The sequence below is a fragment of the Mytilus californianus genome, unplaced genomic scaffold (assembly GCF_021869535.1).
Source record: "Mytilus californianus isolate M0D057914Y unplaced genomic scaffold, xbMytCali1.0.p SCAF_6, whole genome shotgun sequence".
NCBI classification, from domain to species: domain Eukaryota; kingdom Metazoa; phylum Mollusca; class Bivalvia; order Mytilida; family Mytilidae; genus Mytilus; species Mytilus californianus.
In genome coordinates this window covers 65030317-65046052 of record NW_026262712.1, presented here as the reverse complement: position 1 = coordinate 65046052, position 15736 = coordinate 65030317, and the positions used below count along the sequence as shown (strand labels likewise).

Below are 15736 nucleotides of genomic sequence, written 5' to 3'. Positions count from 1 at the left end.
AGACCCATTGGTAACCTTCGGCTGTTTTCTGCTCTTTGGTCGGGTTGTTGTCTCTTTGACACATTCCCCATTTCCATTCTCAATTTTATAACATGTTCAACAAGAATAAATTTACAAAATGTTTACGTCTTTAAGTATAAGTTGTCAGTTGACTTCTTACCGTGAGAAGACGAGTTATTGCCCGGCTGCACACCCCTCCTTATGGCCTAAAATATTTGTTTTTTTTTAATCAAATTTTTCATAATTCATAGTGCCTCCTTTATAAAATTGCCGGATCCACCACTGAAATTTTCAATGGACTCCTTGAAAGAGCTTTGAACTAGCTGTAAGTAAATGCGAGTACTCTCAGATCTGTACTTAGTGTCTTTTTTATTGTAAGGGATTGGGGATGGATATATACCCTGTCACGTCCTGCCTGTGTTTTTGTTTAATGTTTTTATTTGTATCGATCTGATGAGTTAAGCCTTTTTCAACTGATTTTTATAGATTGTTCTTATGTTGTGCTGTTACATCACTGTCCCAGGTTAGGAGGAGGGTTGAGCGCTCACAAACAAGTTTAACCCCGCCACATTAATTGTGTGTGTGCCTGTCCCAAGTCAGGAGCCTGTAGTTCAGTGGTTGTCGTTGGTTCACGTCTGTCATATTTGTTTTTCGTAAATTGTTTTGTTATAAATTAGGCCGTTAGTTTTCTTAATTGAATTGTTTAATATTTTTCATGTCGGGGCCTTTTATAGCCGACTATACGTTATTGGTTTTTCTCATTGTTGAAGGCTGTACGGTTACCTATTATTGCTTACATCCACTTTATTTTAACTTTGGTGGATAGTTGTTTCATTGGCAATCATACCACATCTCCTTATTGTGATAATGGTTACCAACAAGACAAGATCTACAGAAAGGACAACACGACTGAAATATTAGCCGACTCCTATAGCTAATATTGTCCTTTAATTAATATCTTTACCTATTTTAACATTTTTAGCTGATCTTATCTTAATAAAAAACGAAGACAAAGAAAAATTTAAACTGCAAAATAAATAATAACTATGTAAAAACAATTCCCCCAGAACACCAGAAGGCTTGATTTTACTACAAAAGGGATACCAGATGGTAAAAAAATTGCAGCCGATGATCTACAATACTTTCCCATCCAAATCCGATTTGTTTCGGTTTTTTTTTTTTTCAGAAAAAAAATACGATACTTTTCGCGAATCCACGGAAATTGTAGTGCATCATTTTATGGTATACTTTCAATGTCTCTAAATAATCACCCTTTTAGATTTCATTATTTTGGTGTGAGCTATTTTTTTTTTTCAATATATAATTTTTAATTTGTTTTCGTCGTGAAAAGTTGTCATCAATCATGAAATGATGTCAAGGTCAAATGAACCGTTTCTGACGGACATGTTTACTAGTATATGTAAGAGAATGATAATCCCTTTCTTCATGAATAAGTACGAGCGTTAGCGAGTACTTATCATGAAGTAAGGGATTATCATTCTCTTACAAACTTAGAATATTGTAAAGTGCTCAAGGCTCAAATGATCTATTCAAGAATTAGTTTCATTGTCAGTGCAATGTTTATAATTGATGCATGACTTCCTTTTTCGGCATGTCATTTATGGATTAGTTTTAGTGATGTGAGGACTTTCGTATCATTTGGGAAATTTTTTTTTTTAAAATGCGTTATAGATATTAGGTGACACAACAGTAGAAAGAAAAGGTAGGAATTGTATGTGTCCTGATTGTGAGTATGAATGTAAATCATGTAATATTTTAGTGAAGAATTATCCTTTTTTTATTTACAGTTTAAATCAATTAATACATTTGAGTTACAACTAAATTTTATTTCACAGCCAATAATTTGGTCCGGCTTTTTACATCAAATACTGTTTCATTATGTCAGGGAAATGTTCAAAAATAATGCCCTTAAAAGTTTTTAATATGTTCAAAATTAAATTCCTGTTTTTTTTTATCGGAATACATGTATTGGAAATAACTATTCTCCCCAACCGCTGATAAAGTAATCAAAGTTTTGGAAAGCTAAAGATTTAGATCATTTTTTTTCTGAAAGATTTTTTTTCTTTTTTTTTTTTTTGCATTGCTTTAGTATTGTTTAATTTTATAGTAATTTGAAGTTAATAATATTTTCATAATAACATTGACGGTACCAATTTTACTGCACCAGTAAACCTCAACTTATTTTGAGATTTTTTTGTTTCACAATTCAACTTTTAGTCAGTTTCAATCACTGTGTGATATAAAATCCTTTCAATCTGATAAATGTGCTTCGGGGCAGTTGTAACTCATTTATAGAAACTCTTTGTTTTGAACTGTAAATAGACCCAAATAATAGGATAATCCCTTACTAAGAACATGATTTACATTCATTCTTCACAATTAAGAGGCATCCAATCCTGCAATTTCATTGGTCGAGAGTACTTTGCTATATTCTAATGAAAGTTACCTTTTCATAGACTATCCAATTTAGCACATATTTACAACTCGAGTAACCTTTTAATTGATCTATTGATAGTTTATTTTGGCTGACTACTTGTATCACAGGTGTTTGTAAAACGGAGCTCATTAACGAAGTTTTGTAAATCTATTCACTAGTATCATTGTGAAATATGTGATTTCAAAAGGCCCTTGACTCCAGAATGAAAAGATGGTATAGCTGCTGTTGTAGGTATGTTTATAGGTATAAAGGGCGGTGTTTTACTATACATGTACTTCCTTACATGGAAAGATGACAAAATAAATTGACCAAAAGCAGGCAATAAATTGCAGTGGAAGCATTTCATGTCTTGAAAACATTTTTTCAATTTCACAGTAAAACTAAAAGCTATACTAAATTTGAAACATATAGATAGTATGCATTGGCGGATCCGGGAGGGAAAACCCCCATTTTTGGACGATCAATGCTTTTGAATTGGGACATATGGTTGGACCCCCCCCCCCTCCCCTGTGTCCTTTGTTGGAACCCAACTTTTAAAAATTGCTGGATCCGCCCCTGGTATGTCCCCATAGATAGTCTAGCGGATAGTCATTAAAAAGCAACTACCAATAGATCAAAGATACTAGTTTTTTTTTTATTTCAAAGTAAAAACTAAAAGATGTATCAGAACATGTATATATATATGGGTGGCACATTCTCTTCCGACATTATTACGGTTTTTAAATTCACGACATCGTCCTGAACATGCATGAAATATTTGCCACTGGACATTAAGCAACCAATAATCAATCAATCAATTCATGACGAAATAGATCAAGTTGCCTTAATTTCCCTTCTTATATATATCTTTATTCTGTTAAACCTTTGCAATTACAATGGTATACAGACACTACACGACATCAATAAATAAGGTTTCACAAGGTTTCATAGTATACACTTTTTTGTGTACAAAGTAATTGCATGGATGATAAATTATCACAATTTTAAGATGGCGTTGTACTCTAATCAAGGTAGTTGTTACTCTTTATTTAAATGAAAGAAACTTGCAATCGTCAAAAATATTTTTTAGATCCAAAGATTTTAATAGCAGAATATTTTAAAATCAATGTGAAAACTATATTACCAACTATTTAATTTAATTTGGAACACAGTATTTTATTTCAAAATAGCCAGTGGCAATATTTGTTTTAATATCTTGATTACGATACAATGAAATCTTACCCTTGTGGTCATTCATGCGTAGTTACTTAGTACACGGGAAAAGTATGTACTATGAAAATTAGAAGGCAAATTCTAGCAATTTGATTGGACGAGAAGTTGTAAGTATGTGCTAACTTGCAATAGATTCTACATACTAACTTTAGTTGTCTTATTATTCATAACAACATCACGTGATAAAAGAACTGAGGTTTTTAATTGGTCGTTGGACCATGAAAATGAGGCCAATGACAAAGCAAATAGGTTGACACAGAGCTATGTTTCGCCTGTCGGCATAAAATTCAGAAAAAGACAATCTGATAGACAGCAACATTGCTTATTAATTCAGTCGCTGGACCATGATCTAGTGGACAGGGCCTGAAAATGGTCGACAAACTGAGATGTACAGACAGTAATGTAACTTTATAGAAAATATCGTTGTCTATTGCAAGTAGTACCTATCAATGTAACTTAAGCAGAAAACTTAACATTGAAAATTGCTAGTTTATTCAAAGTCACTGGACCATGACCTAAGGGCCAGGGGACTCAAAATTGTCGTCAAACTGATATGTACTGATAGTAACGCAACTTTATAATACATATCAATGATCTATCATAATTCGTTCCTATCAAACTAACTTAAGCAGAAAACATCTTCGCCGTCACCCTGGCCAAAACGCAATCCATATGTCTCGCTTTCCGCGACTTTCGTCGCAGGCGAAACAAAAAAAATAAGTTTTTAATTGGCCATAGGTTCATGAAAATGAGGCCAAACACAACGCAAATATGTCTGACGGAAAGTTCAGACCATGAGGTATATAGATTATCAACTCTTCTTCCTGCTGATGAAATATTATATTGCACAGTCTTGTTTTCTTAGACTGCTGACGGCGTTTTGTACTAAATCCGTTGGAGTTGCACATATAGATATTTTGGTCTGGTAAAACATGGTTTCATACTTTATACTAAGGTGTAACTGGGCTTTTAACTAGCTTCCAGTAACTGCGAGTACTGTTAGATTGGTCCTTTTTGCATTTTGTTGTTTTCATGTTTTTGTTTTCGTGATAACATGTTATCTTGATTGGATGAGCCCTTGGAACCAGTTCCAACTGCTTTTGACAGTTGTTTTATGTTTTATTGTTACATCACTGTCCCGTGTTAGGCAATGAGCGCTACAAAACATGTTTAACTCCGCCACATTCTGCATATGCCTATCCACATCCAATATCTTGTTTTCCAGTGGTGGTTAGTAGTTGCTTGTCTGTCATTTTTATACCACGCTTTAAAAAAAGTGGGGGTATACTGTTTTACCCTCTGTCTGTCTGTCCGTCCGTCCATCCGTCAGTCCGTCCCATGAATATTTTTCGTCGCATCTTTCTCAGGAACTATATCATACGAATTTCTGAAATTTGGTTTCAGGGTTTATATAAGTCAGCTATACCATATGATGCGTTTTCAGATTCATCACTCAACAACTTCCTGTTTACCGAACACTTACATATTTTTACACATGACATCCAAGTTGAAAATTTTCGTCACATTTTTCTCAGGAACTACATTACAAGGATTTCTGAAATTTGGTTTCAGGGTTTATACAAGTCAGCTTTACCGTGTGATGCGTTTTCAGATTCATCACTTAACAACTTCCCTGTTTACCGAACACTTACATATTTTTACACTATTAAAATTATCCACTTGCGGCGGGGTATCATTAGAGAGCAGTAGCTCGCAGTTTCCCTTGTTTTTCAATTTTTGTCTTGTCATCATAAATCAGGCTGTTGTTTTCCTCTTTTGATTTGTGTTAAACTTTGTCATCCCGGGGCCTTTTATATTTGACAATTTGGTACGAGTTTTGTTCATTTATATGTTTCGGAGTTTAGTGTGGCGTCCATTATCGCTGAACTAGTATACATTATTATTTAGGGGCCAGCTGAAGCCCGCCTCCGGGTGTGGGATTTTCTCGCTGTGTTGAAGACCAATTGGTGGCTTTGGGCTGTTTTCTGCTCTTTGGTCGGGTTGTTGTCTCTTTGACACATTCCCCGTTTCCATTTTCAATTTTATATGTACGATGTTTAATTCAAGAAAACTTACCAAATATTTAATGAATGGCATACATGTACCTATAAACATATAAATATGGAACTCTACAGTCAAAAACTAAAATAAAGATTCTAACCTCTAATCACAAATTTTGTGATCGACAGAGGAAGGTGACACTTTCGATGTCTAAAAAAAGTTTATCTTTCTTGGAAAACATTTTATTGGGTCTAATATTTATTGTGCCAATACTTTCAACAGATAAAAAAAGCGTGTCATGCATGGGTTAATAGAGAAATATAAACAAGAAAAAATTTTAAAAAATGATATAATTATCACTACGACATAAAATGGAATTCAAAATCATTACTGAAAAGGTAACTAAATTGCCATGAAACAAATAATAACAGACCTAAATGAGGATCTGGAATGGGTTTATAGAATAGTAAATAATGGGCAAAAAGTGCGGAATAAAGGGAAAAAATACAAAAAAGGGAAAACTGGGCAAAAATAATCAAGAATAGAGAAAAATGGGCTGCTAAAATATAAAGAATAGAGAACAATGGACAAAACAATTAAAGCATAGAGAAAAATTTTCTAACAAATAAAAGAATGAAGAAATAACGGACCCCATCCAGACCCTCCTAAATGCTGTTGACATAAATATCACATATTCACAAATACTATATACACATTGGACTAAGCCATTTAGTATAAAAATGAAGAAATATATAATACATTATCCATTTTTTAAGTCTAACTTCATTAGTACAAAAATTAAACATATTAACATTTTTCAGCACTTGTACATTTATCTACATTAATATATTTAACAGCTATGCTGTATTATTGTTGTTTTGGACATTACAGTGTATTTATATTATTAACAAGAATGTGTCCATAGTACACGGATGCCCCACTCGCACCATCATTTTCTATATTCAGTGGACCGTGAAATTGGGGTCAAAACTCATATATGAAAGATCATATCATAGGGAACATGTGTACTAAGTTTCAAATTGATTTGACTTCAACTTCATCAAAAACTACCTTGACCAAAAACTTTAACCTGAAGCGGAACAGACGGACGGACGGACGGACGGACGAACGAACAAACGGACGCACAGACCGAAAAATATAATGCCCCTCTACTATCGTAGGTGGCGCATAAAAATGAATATTGCATTTTACTCATCATCATTAAATAGATATAGTGGTCTATGACCTGCATCTACTTTTGTTCCTGAATCATCATTCCATAAAGTACAATAAGCTTTCATTTTTCTTTACATTTTAGTCGCACCAGCAGTAGACGGTGTTGTTCCATTACTTATTGTTAGTATTGTTCGATGTCCGTTTGAAGGAGTTCCATTCCTAATTCTTACAGCTGCAGACGTTTCTGGTGTTTCATGAACACCTTTGTCTTGAAATTCATTTTCTGTTGTGTATGACTCGTTTTCATATGCCATTTTTGTGTATCCTGAAAAAAAAGATGTCGTAAATTAGTAACTGTTATGTAAAAAACAAGAGTGAAATGTCTCGACTGCTTTACTGATCATTGATTTTATGTTGGTAGTCCTAAATATAAAGCTTTATTAAAAGTATCATATAAACTTAACATGATCCAAGAAAATGAGGCCAAGGTCAGATAAACCAAACTGGAAATACATGTACACCTTACAATCATTCCATACACAAAATATAGTTGACCTATTGCTTACAGTTTCTAAGAAACAAACTTAACCAGGAAAAGTTAAAATTGACCAATGAACCATGAAAATAAGGTCTAGGTCAGACGAACCATGCCAGACAGACATGTACACCTTACAATCAATATATGCATTAAATATAGTTGACCTATTGCTTATAGTATATAAGAAACAAACTTAACCATGCAAATTTAATATTGACCAATGAACCATGAAAATGATGATACCTGCCAGTCAGACATATACACCTTACAGTCATTCCATACACCAAATATAGTTGACCTATTGCTTACAGTTTAAGAAAAACAGACCAAAACACAAAAAATTAACACTGAGCAATGAACCGTGAAAATGAGGTCAAGGTCAAATAAAACCTGACAGACTGACATGAACATCGTAAACTATTTCCATACACCAAATATAGTTGACCTATTGCATATAGTTTAGGGAAAAAAATATCAAAACACAAAAACTTAACTTTAACCACTTAACCATGAAAATGAGGTCAAGGTCAAATGACACCTGCCAGTTGGACATGTACACCTTACAATAATTCCTTACACCAAATATAGTTGACCTATTGCTTATAGTTTAAGATAAAAGGACCAAAACACAAAATCTTTACATTGAGCAATGAACCGTGAAAATGAGGTCAAGGTCAAACAAAACTTGCCAGTCTGACATGTTCATCTTAAAATATTTCCATACACCATATATAGTTGACCTATTGCATATAGTATTAGAAGAAAAATATCAAAACACAAAAACTTAACTTTAATCACTAAACCATGAAAATGAGGTTAAGGTCAGATGACACCTGCCAGTTGGACATGTACACATGTACACATTACAATCATTACATACATCAAATATAGTTGACCTATTGCTTATAGTATCTGCTATATGGACTTGACCACGAAAACTTAACCTTGTTCACTGATCCATGAAATGAGGTCGAGGTCAAGTGAAAACTGTCTGACAGGCTTGAGGACCTTGCAAGCTACACACATACCAAATATAGTTATCCTATTACTCATAATAAGAGAGAAATTAAGAATACTAAAAATCTTAACTTTTTTCCAAGTAGTCACTGAATCATGAAAATGAGGTCAAGGACAATGGACATATGACAGACTGCAACTTCATAACATAAGGCATCTATATACAAAGTATGAAGGATCCAGGTCTTCTACCTTCTGAAATATTAAGATTTTAAGAAGTTTGTTAACGCCGCCACCGCCGCCGCCGGATCACTATCCCTATGTCCAGCTTTCTGCTCAACAAAAACCAATATGACTAAAAATGAAATAAAAAACACTTTACCATTTGAAACACCCATTTGGTTTGACTAGATTTGACTAATTCATCTGTTTAGAATATCTTGCTTAAATGCATTTGAAAAAATGCAATCAGACATTAAGAAAAGTTGACTGTATTCTTGTGTTTAATATTTAAAAAAAAACATAAACTTATTTCTAGTGGCGATTCAAATTTCGACCCACTTAACATATCCTTCCTTTTAGATTTAATGTTAATTTGTTTCATGACTCAATATTCCTGAAATATTTGCCACTGGACGTAAAACAGACACCAATCAATCAATCAATCCCTAGCAGTAATGTTTGATGCTATATTTACGATCTTCAAATATATTTAATTCTGTAACCATTTACATATTTTTAGCAACTAATTATCAAGATTCTTGGTATAATATTCTATCACACAAAGTTGTGAATTTTTTGCAAGAAAAACAAGATGATTACCTTGAGTTACAACCATGGGTTGTCTTTCTAGGATCTGTATTAACTTCTCTATATGCCCATGTCCATATGCCTCCACCGGATAGGCAGGCTCATTATGTTTAGGAATATCTAAACCTAAATACAGAATAAAACATACGTGAATCATCTGATCTCTTTTAGAAACGAAAACAGGTTTATTATGTGGGTTACTTTTAAGTAGATAAATGAAAGATTGTTTGATAAATAAAGTAGTTTGACTTGAACATTATGATATATTTGCATGATTTTATACCATATTTCGTGAGTTCTATCTTGATAGCACACGACCTGTACATATCTTACGTCCGACTAGAAAAAAATTGAAAATAAAAAAGACAACATATTAAAAACATCAAGTATGTAAAATCAAATAAATGTGGATATTTTCCCGTTTAAAAAAATTAAATACTATGAAAAAATCTAACCTTTATCTTCAATTTCCCGAGGTACTCTAAGCACACCAAAACATTTGAGGATACCAAATATTAACAGGGAAAACAATGCTGACCAGCCTATAATAGCAGCTAATCCAACAAACTGCCATCCAAGTTTCTGTAAAATATAATAAATATTCTTTTTTTTACCAGAATATATGATAGTTAAGACGATAATAAAAATAAAAGAAAAGTAAAGATACAAAGTAACTTAAATATTCAATGTTTAACATCCATGCATATATATACATGCCGTGTTTATTGTTCATTGTTTGAAAATATAAAATTTTATGGTACAAGTTTTAAATACAGGAAGAATAAGAGAGGCTCGTTTTGTACCTTATAGCGAGTACAGTCAACTTTTGCATTGACTTTTAATGATCTATAGTTATTCTAATTCCCAATCGTGATTTTAAATGCGACATAGCCCCGAGTTTTCTGTGTTGTGTTTTTTTGGGACTTTTTTCTTTTCGTCGTTTTTAGTTTTGGCTATGACAAATCTTCGTCGTCGTTTTTCGTTTTGGCTATGACAAATCTTCGTCGTCGTTTTTCGATTTGGCTATGATAAATCTTCGTCGTCGTTTTTGGATTTGACTATGATAAATCTTCGTCGTCGTTTTTCGTTTTGGCTTTGACAAATCTTCGTCGTTGTTTTTCGTTTTGGCTATGATAAATCTTCGTCGTCGTTTTTCGTTTTGGCTATGATAAATCTTCGTCGTCGTTTTTGGATTTGACTATGATAAAATCTTCGTCGTCGTTTTTCGTTTTGGCTATGACAAATCTTCGTCGTTGTTTTTCGTTTTGGGACATGATAAATCTTCGTCGTCGTTTTTCGTTTTTGCTATGATAAATCTTCGTCGTCGTTTTTGGATTTGACTATGATAAATCTTCGTCGTCGTTTTTCGTTTTGGCTATGACAAATCTTCGTCGTTGTTTTTCGTTTTGGCTATGATAAATCTTCGTCGTCGTTTTTCGTTTTGGCTATGAAAAATCTTCGTCGTCGTTTTTCGTTTTGGCTATGAAAAATCTTCGTCGTCGTTTTTCGTTTTGGCTATGATAAATCTTCGTCGTCGTTTTTCGTTTTGGCTATGAAAAATCTTCGTCGTCGTTTTTCGTTTTGGCTATGATAAAGCTTCGACTTATGTTTTTTTTTTATTGCCCCCTTAGTATCTTCTCTCTCCTGTCAAAGACATTGGCATTGCTTAAACGCGGACTGCAAAGAGGACCCCTAGATTAACTCTGAAGTTAACAGTAATTAAATATAATCGTTCACACAAAATAGAAGCAGGGTACCGGGCGACGATCTCTGTTCATAATACAAATAAAGCAAAAGTTTATTTATATACTTGTTAGCTGTCCGCTTGCAGGAAAAAATAAGGATGAACAAATTTGAAGCAATAACAAATGATAAGTATCTTTGCTTACCAGACCAGACTTTTTGTCCCAGTTAAACAGTATACCATCATCTTTATCTAGGAAAGCAATCAGGATAACGCCGGTTATACCTCCTCCAAAATGTACTGACAAAACATGAAGCTCAGTTTAAGTCAATCAATTACACAAAAAACTTTGTTCTGAAAATGGTCCAATTATTCATTGTATAAAACGTACTCTTATATTTTTTTTTGCCATGTAGTACAATTGGGCATTATAGTTTAAACAATTAGCATAAATAGAAAAATAAGAATATGCGACATGATTCCCAGTGAGACAAATCTCCACCAGAAACCAAATGACTTAGAAGTTAACAACTATAGGTCAACGTACAGTCTTCAACAATGAGTAAAACCCATACCGCTTAGTAAGCTATAAAAGGCCCCGAAATGACAAATGTAAAACACTTCAAACGAGAAAAGTAACTAAGTTTGTTTTCGCAAGATTAAAACCTAAATAATTCCGAGGAAGGTTGTGACCTTATAAAAAATATTTATCCCTGCAATGTTTATAAACGTTGCTCAAAGAAATATTTTAATCCTAAACACTTGTGCAGCCTTGAAAAGAAAGATTTGTTTTATATCTTATATGCATGTCGCTACATTAGTCCAAACATGGAAGTATTATATTTTACTTCCATGGTCCAAACAACTATCTAGTAAAATATTTAAAAATCACAACTGCTTAAACGGTTACTTTTTACATTCGAAGAAAAGGATGCACTAGACAAAATATGATAGTGAAGACTTCGGAAAATCTCTCTCCTACCTGCAACGGCGTCTAAAGGATCGTCGATGTTAAGTTTTTTCATTACTGTGGACCACAATGTATAAGATATAGCTGCAAACAAGCCTAGTACAGCAGCACTCCAAGGATGCATCTGGTTACATCCAGCACAGGCAGCAACCTGAGAAGAAAAAGAACAATATTATTATGCAGATTTTACTAGATATTGTCATAAACTATATGAATTACAAACTAAATTTCGTCCCACAAATGGACCAATTTAGAAATTCAATTTTCGTCCTAGTGTATAATGTTTCTCAGTCTGTGTCCTCGTAAATGACGTCTGGGCCAACAGTGTCGTAAAAATTATTTCTAGATCAACCAGTTTAGTCATAATAACTTTTGGATCAAACAATATCGTCAAAACCAAAAGGTTCCAATAGTGCAGCAACACTTAGAGCTGGGGTCCATTGCATTCGTGTTAGTTGTGAATCAATTTCTGAGGATAATTGCATAATTTATTGCTGAGAAAGTATGAAAATATTACCATTCCCGTTAAAGCTCCGTTGATGGTGACAAGTAAACTCCACGTATTTCCAAATATATGTAACCTGTTTATGATGAGTGAACCGAAGGCAGCAAAGGAGGCAGATATTATTGTATTGACAACAGAAACAGCTACTGCAGCGCCATCTCCCTCAGAACTAATTGTGAGCTGTGATCCTCCATTGAAAGCCAAGAATCCAAAGAATAGAATAAAACCTCCAAGAGCAGCAATCTACAAATTAAATAAAGAAATTGTTAAAACTTATACATTTTATTGTATACTGTATACATGAAAAAGTCAATTTAACAACAAGTGCAATGTGTCAAGTTTTGTATCTCTGTTTTTTTCTCTCCTTTAAACAGCACTATGTAAATTGTAATGGTATCCAGGCATATTTTTTAAAGGTGTTAAAAGAAATTGAAATAACCTTAATGTTTAGGTTTTTTGACAGCTTGATATCAGAGATATTAATAAAAAGGACTTTTTTTTTAAACAGTTGATAATTTGTATAAAGAGGTTGATGACATACAGGCACGGAATGTCCTCGCAGAGTTCCAACAACATTAGAACCTTTCTGGAATCTACCAATTCTTGGTCCTAAAAGTGCAGCTCCTATAAAAGCACAAACGCCACCCAGAACGTGAACAACACCACTGCCTGCAAAATCCTGAATAAAGATAATACAAGATTAGCACATCATTTACACGGCTACCTTTTGTATACGAGTTTAAAAGATACTCTTTGGTCGGGTTGTTGTCTTTTTGACACATTCCCCATTTCCATTTTCAATTTTATTTTACAAGTAAAGACAATTTTTACTGAAAGGTAATAATTTGTTTAAACTGAACAAAGTAATTAACCGAAGCAATATTACGACGTTTCAGAATCTAATTGCATTCTGGGTAATATTTTCAAAAGTGACCAAAAACGGTTGTGATTAACTAAATTACTCAGTCCTTTAGATTCTGAAACGGCGAATCGTCACAATCCTTCGTCAGACGTTTTAAAGGGTCATCATGGTGGTTATCTGGAAATTAAATACAATGTAAATGCAATGTATTGTCTTGGTATTCATTCAATAATAAAAAAAAAATGTCAAAAAATTAAGACTTTAGTCTAATTTTAAAAAATGTAACTGAAACACACCATTTAGACCCAAGTTACAATCAAATGTGGGTTCTATATACTAGAAGTCTTAAGAGTTATTCTCACCCGAGCACAGGTGGCATATGCTTTTAAAAATGTAAGAAGTTATCATGGCAAATCTTAAGAATGCCGAATGAACGATCCAGGTGGAATTTTGGAAGATCATTCACAACGTTGTGTAGCATATTTTCCAAAAAGAAGTGATTTGATTTTTTTAAATACCTGGTAAGCAATTTGACCAATGTCTCCACCATAGTTGTGTCCATCTACCAACCATCCACTTCCCCAGGCCCAATGTGTTACAACAGGGTAAATGAATCCTAAAAATGCATTATCAAAATATTAAAAGGTTTTTAAAAGTAATATGAAATTCCTTAAGCAACAGCAAAGATTATTTTTGTATTTGATACAAATTATTAGCAATGATTACATTAAATATAGCAAAAGTATCGTTTAATATCCGTTTGACTGTTATGAAACATGCAAAGAAGTTGTCGATATCACTTATATATCATGGTTTTTGCAATATCATTAATACCAATGCAGTTTGTATTTTGACAATCTTGGATGAAATTCAAAATTCTACAATTGTTTTGATCAGACACATATAACATATAAAACCCATATAACATGTCTCTGGTTTGATTGCAATGTGACCAAAAATAACGAAATATACGAAATTAAAGTTGCGGACACTTTTTTTTATATAGATACAACGAACGTACTTGTATTTATAACATTATGACAAATTACCAGTGATAACGAAACTGTAGGCAAAATAAGCTATAAATTCGCATCTTTCCGCTACAGCCCCTGAGACGATGGTAGCCGCCGTTGCAGCGAAAGTGTACTGAAAGAAGAAGCTCGCATACTGGTCCATTGCCATATCATATGAAGCAAAATATGTGGCGCCAATAAATTTCTGTGCTTTCCCACCATCGCCATAGGCAAATGCATAGCCAAATATCCAGTAAGCAATACCAGCAACAACTGAAATAGTAAATACTCAAAATACTAGAAATACATACTAAAAACATGGTAAACATTTGAAAAGAGGCCAAAACACCTTTTAAAATGTATATGTGTAAAGGGGTGTTTTTTGTCTATGTTTCCGAAGTAAAAAATTGAACAAGCAAAGTAAAATATATTGTGTAAAACATTCAGATATGAAACCTTTATTCATATTTATAATACTATATTTTTTTTTCTCCATGGAAATGAGATGTGCCAATCTTAATACAACTGCATACCAAATACAATGGAAAAAACCCTTGCGGTTCCCTATAAACTGACTTAATCTCAAACAAATAAATTGTTGACGCCACCGCCGTTTGAAACAGCACGCATGTTTCGCTTTTTCGACCTCGTCAAAACGAGACAAAAAAAAAACAAAACACAACATTGAGAAAAAAAAATCATGCACCAAACTATTCATAACTAGTAATATTCTAAATGAATATATATACCATTCCTAAGAACAAGCTATTAAAAAGATTCTATAAGATTGTTTTATAAAACACACGGAATATTTACAGTACGCTGTATTTACAGTGGTCTGTTTAGTTATGCCATATTTTGCTATAGATAGAGTTCAGTAACTCTGTAAAAATCTACTTTTGAAATACTTATTTTATTACTTCTGGAAGTTATTAGGAAGATCTATCAGCTGGAAATTAATATGACGGAATCGATTTAATTATCCTTTGAAAGAGAAACATTGATACTAACATCCGGATCATTTTAATCTCCGTGCACCTACGGATTTTGTCATTTGTGTCATTGAACGGTAATGATGTTTCTTTAAGTTTATTGTTTTGGGGGTAAAACCAAATTATGTTTATGAAAATTACATAATCATTGTAGACCTAGTGGTCATTGTGATGACGAATATTTATAAACCCAAAAATAGTGTAAAGTCCACTTACAAGAGTCCATCACATTCTTAATAAGAATGTTTGTGACATTTTTACTCCGTACTGCTCCAGCCTCTAGGAATGCAAATCCACATTGCATAACTGAAAAAAGATGAATATAAAAGTAACTTTAAAGGAAAAGTAATAACTCCTTCGGAAATTTCATTAACTGATATAATTTTTTCGAAAGTTTTACCCGCTGAACTGTAACTACTTTCGACTAACACGTGTTTAATACATGGGTTCATTTTGCTTAATAAAATATTGAATATGAATTATACGTGAATTTATTTAGATATATGTAAAGGAAAAATAAGAATGTTAAGAGAGTTTATTTGTAGGGTTTATTTTCAC

The 15736-nt window shown here is 33.2% G+C and overlaps 1 protein-coding gene across 1 annotated transcript; it reads right to left on the bottom strand.

Moving 5' to 3' along the window:
- Positions 1 to 6044: 6044 nt before the first annotated feature.
- Positions 6045 to 15482, bottom strand: LOC127705491 (putative ammonium transporter 1). The gene is made up of 10 exons (XM_052209817.1): positions 15395 to 15482; positions 14223 to 14459; positions 13692 to 13789; positions 12853 to 12990; positions 12324 to 12554; positions 11819 to 11957; positions 11042 to 11136; positions 9608 to 9734; positions 9165 to 9278; positions 6045 to 7172 (listed from the first exon to the last, which is right to left on the bottom strand). Exons 1-10 carry the CDS (start codon positions 15480 to 15482, stop codon positions 6979 to 6981), a joined length of 1461 nt encoding a protein of 486 aa, XP_052065777.1. The 3' UTR covers positions 6045 to 6978.
- Positions 15483 to 15736: the final 254 nt, after the last annotated feature.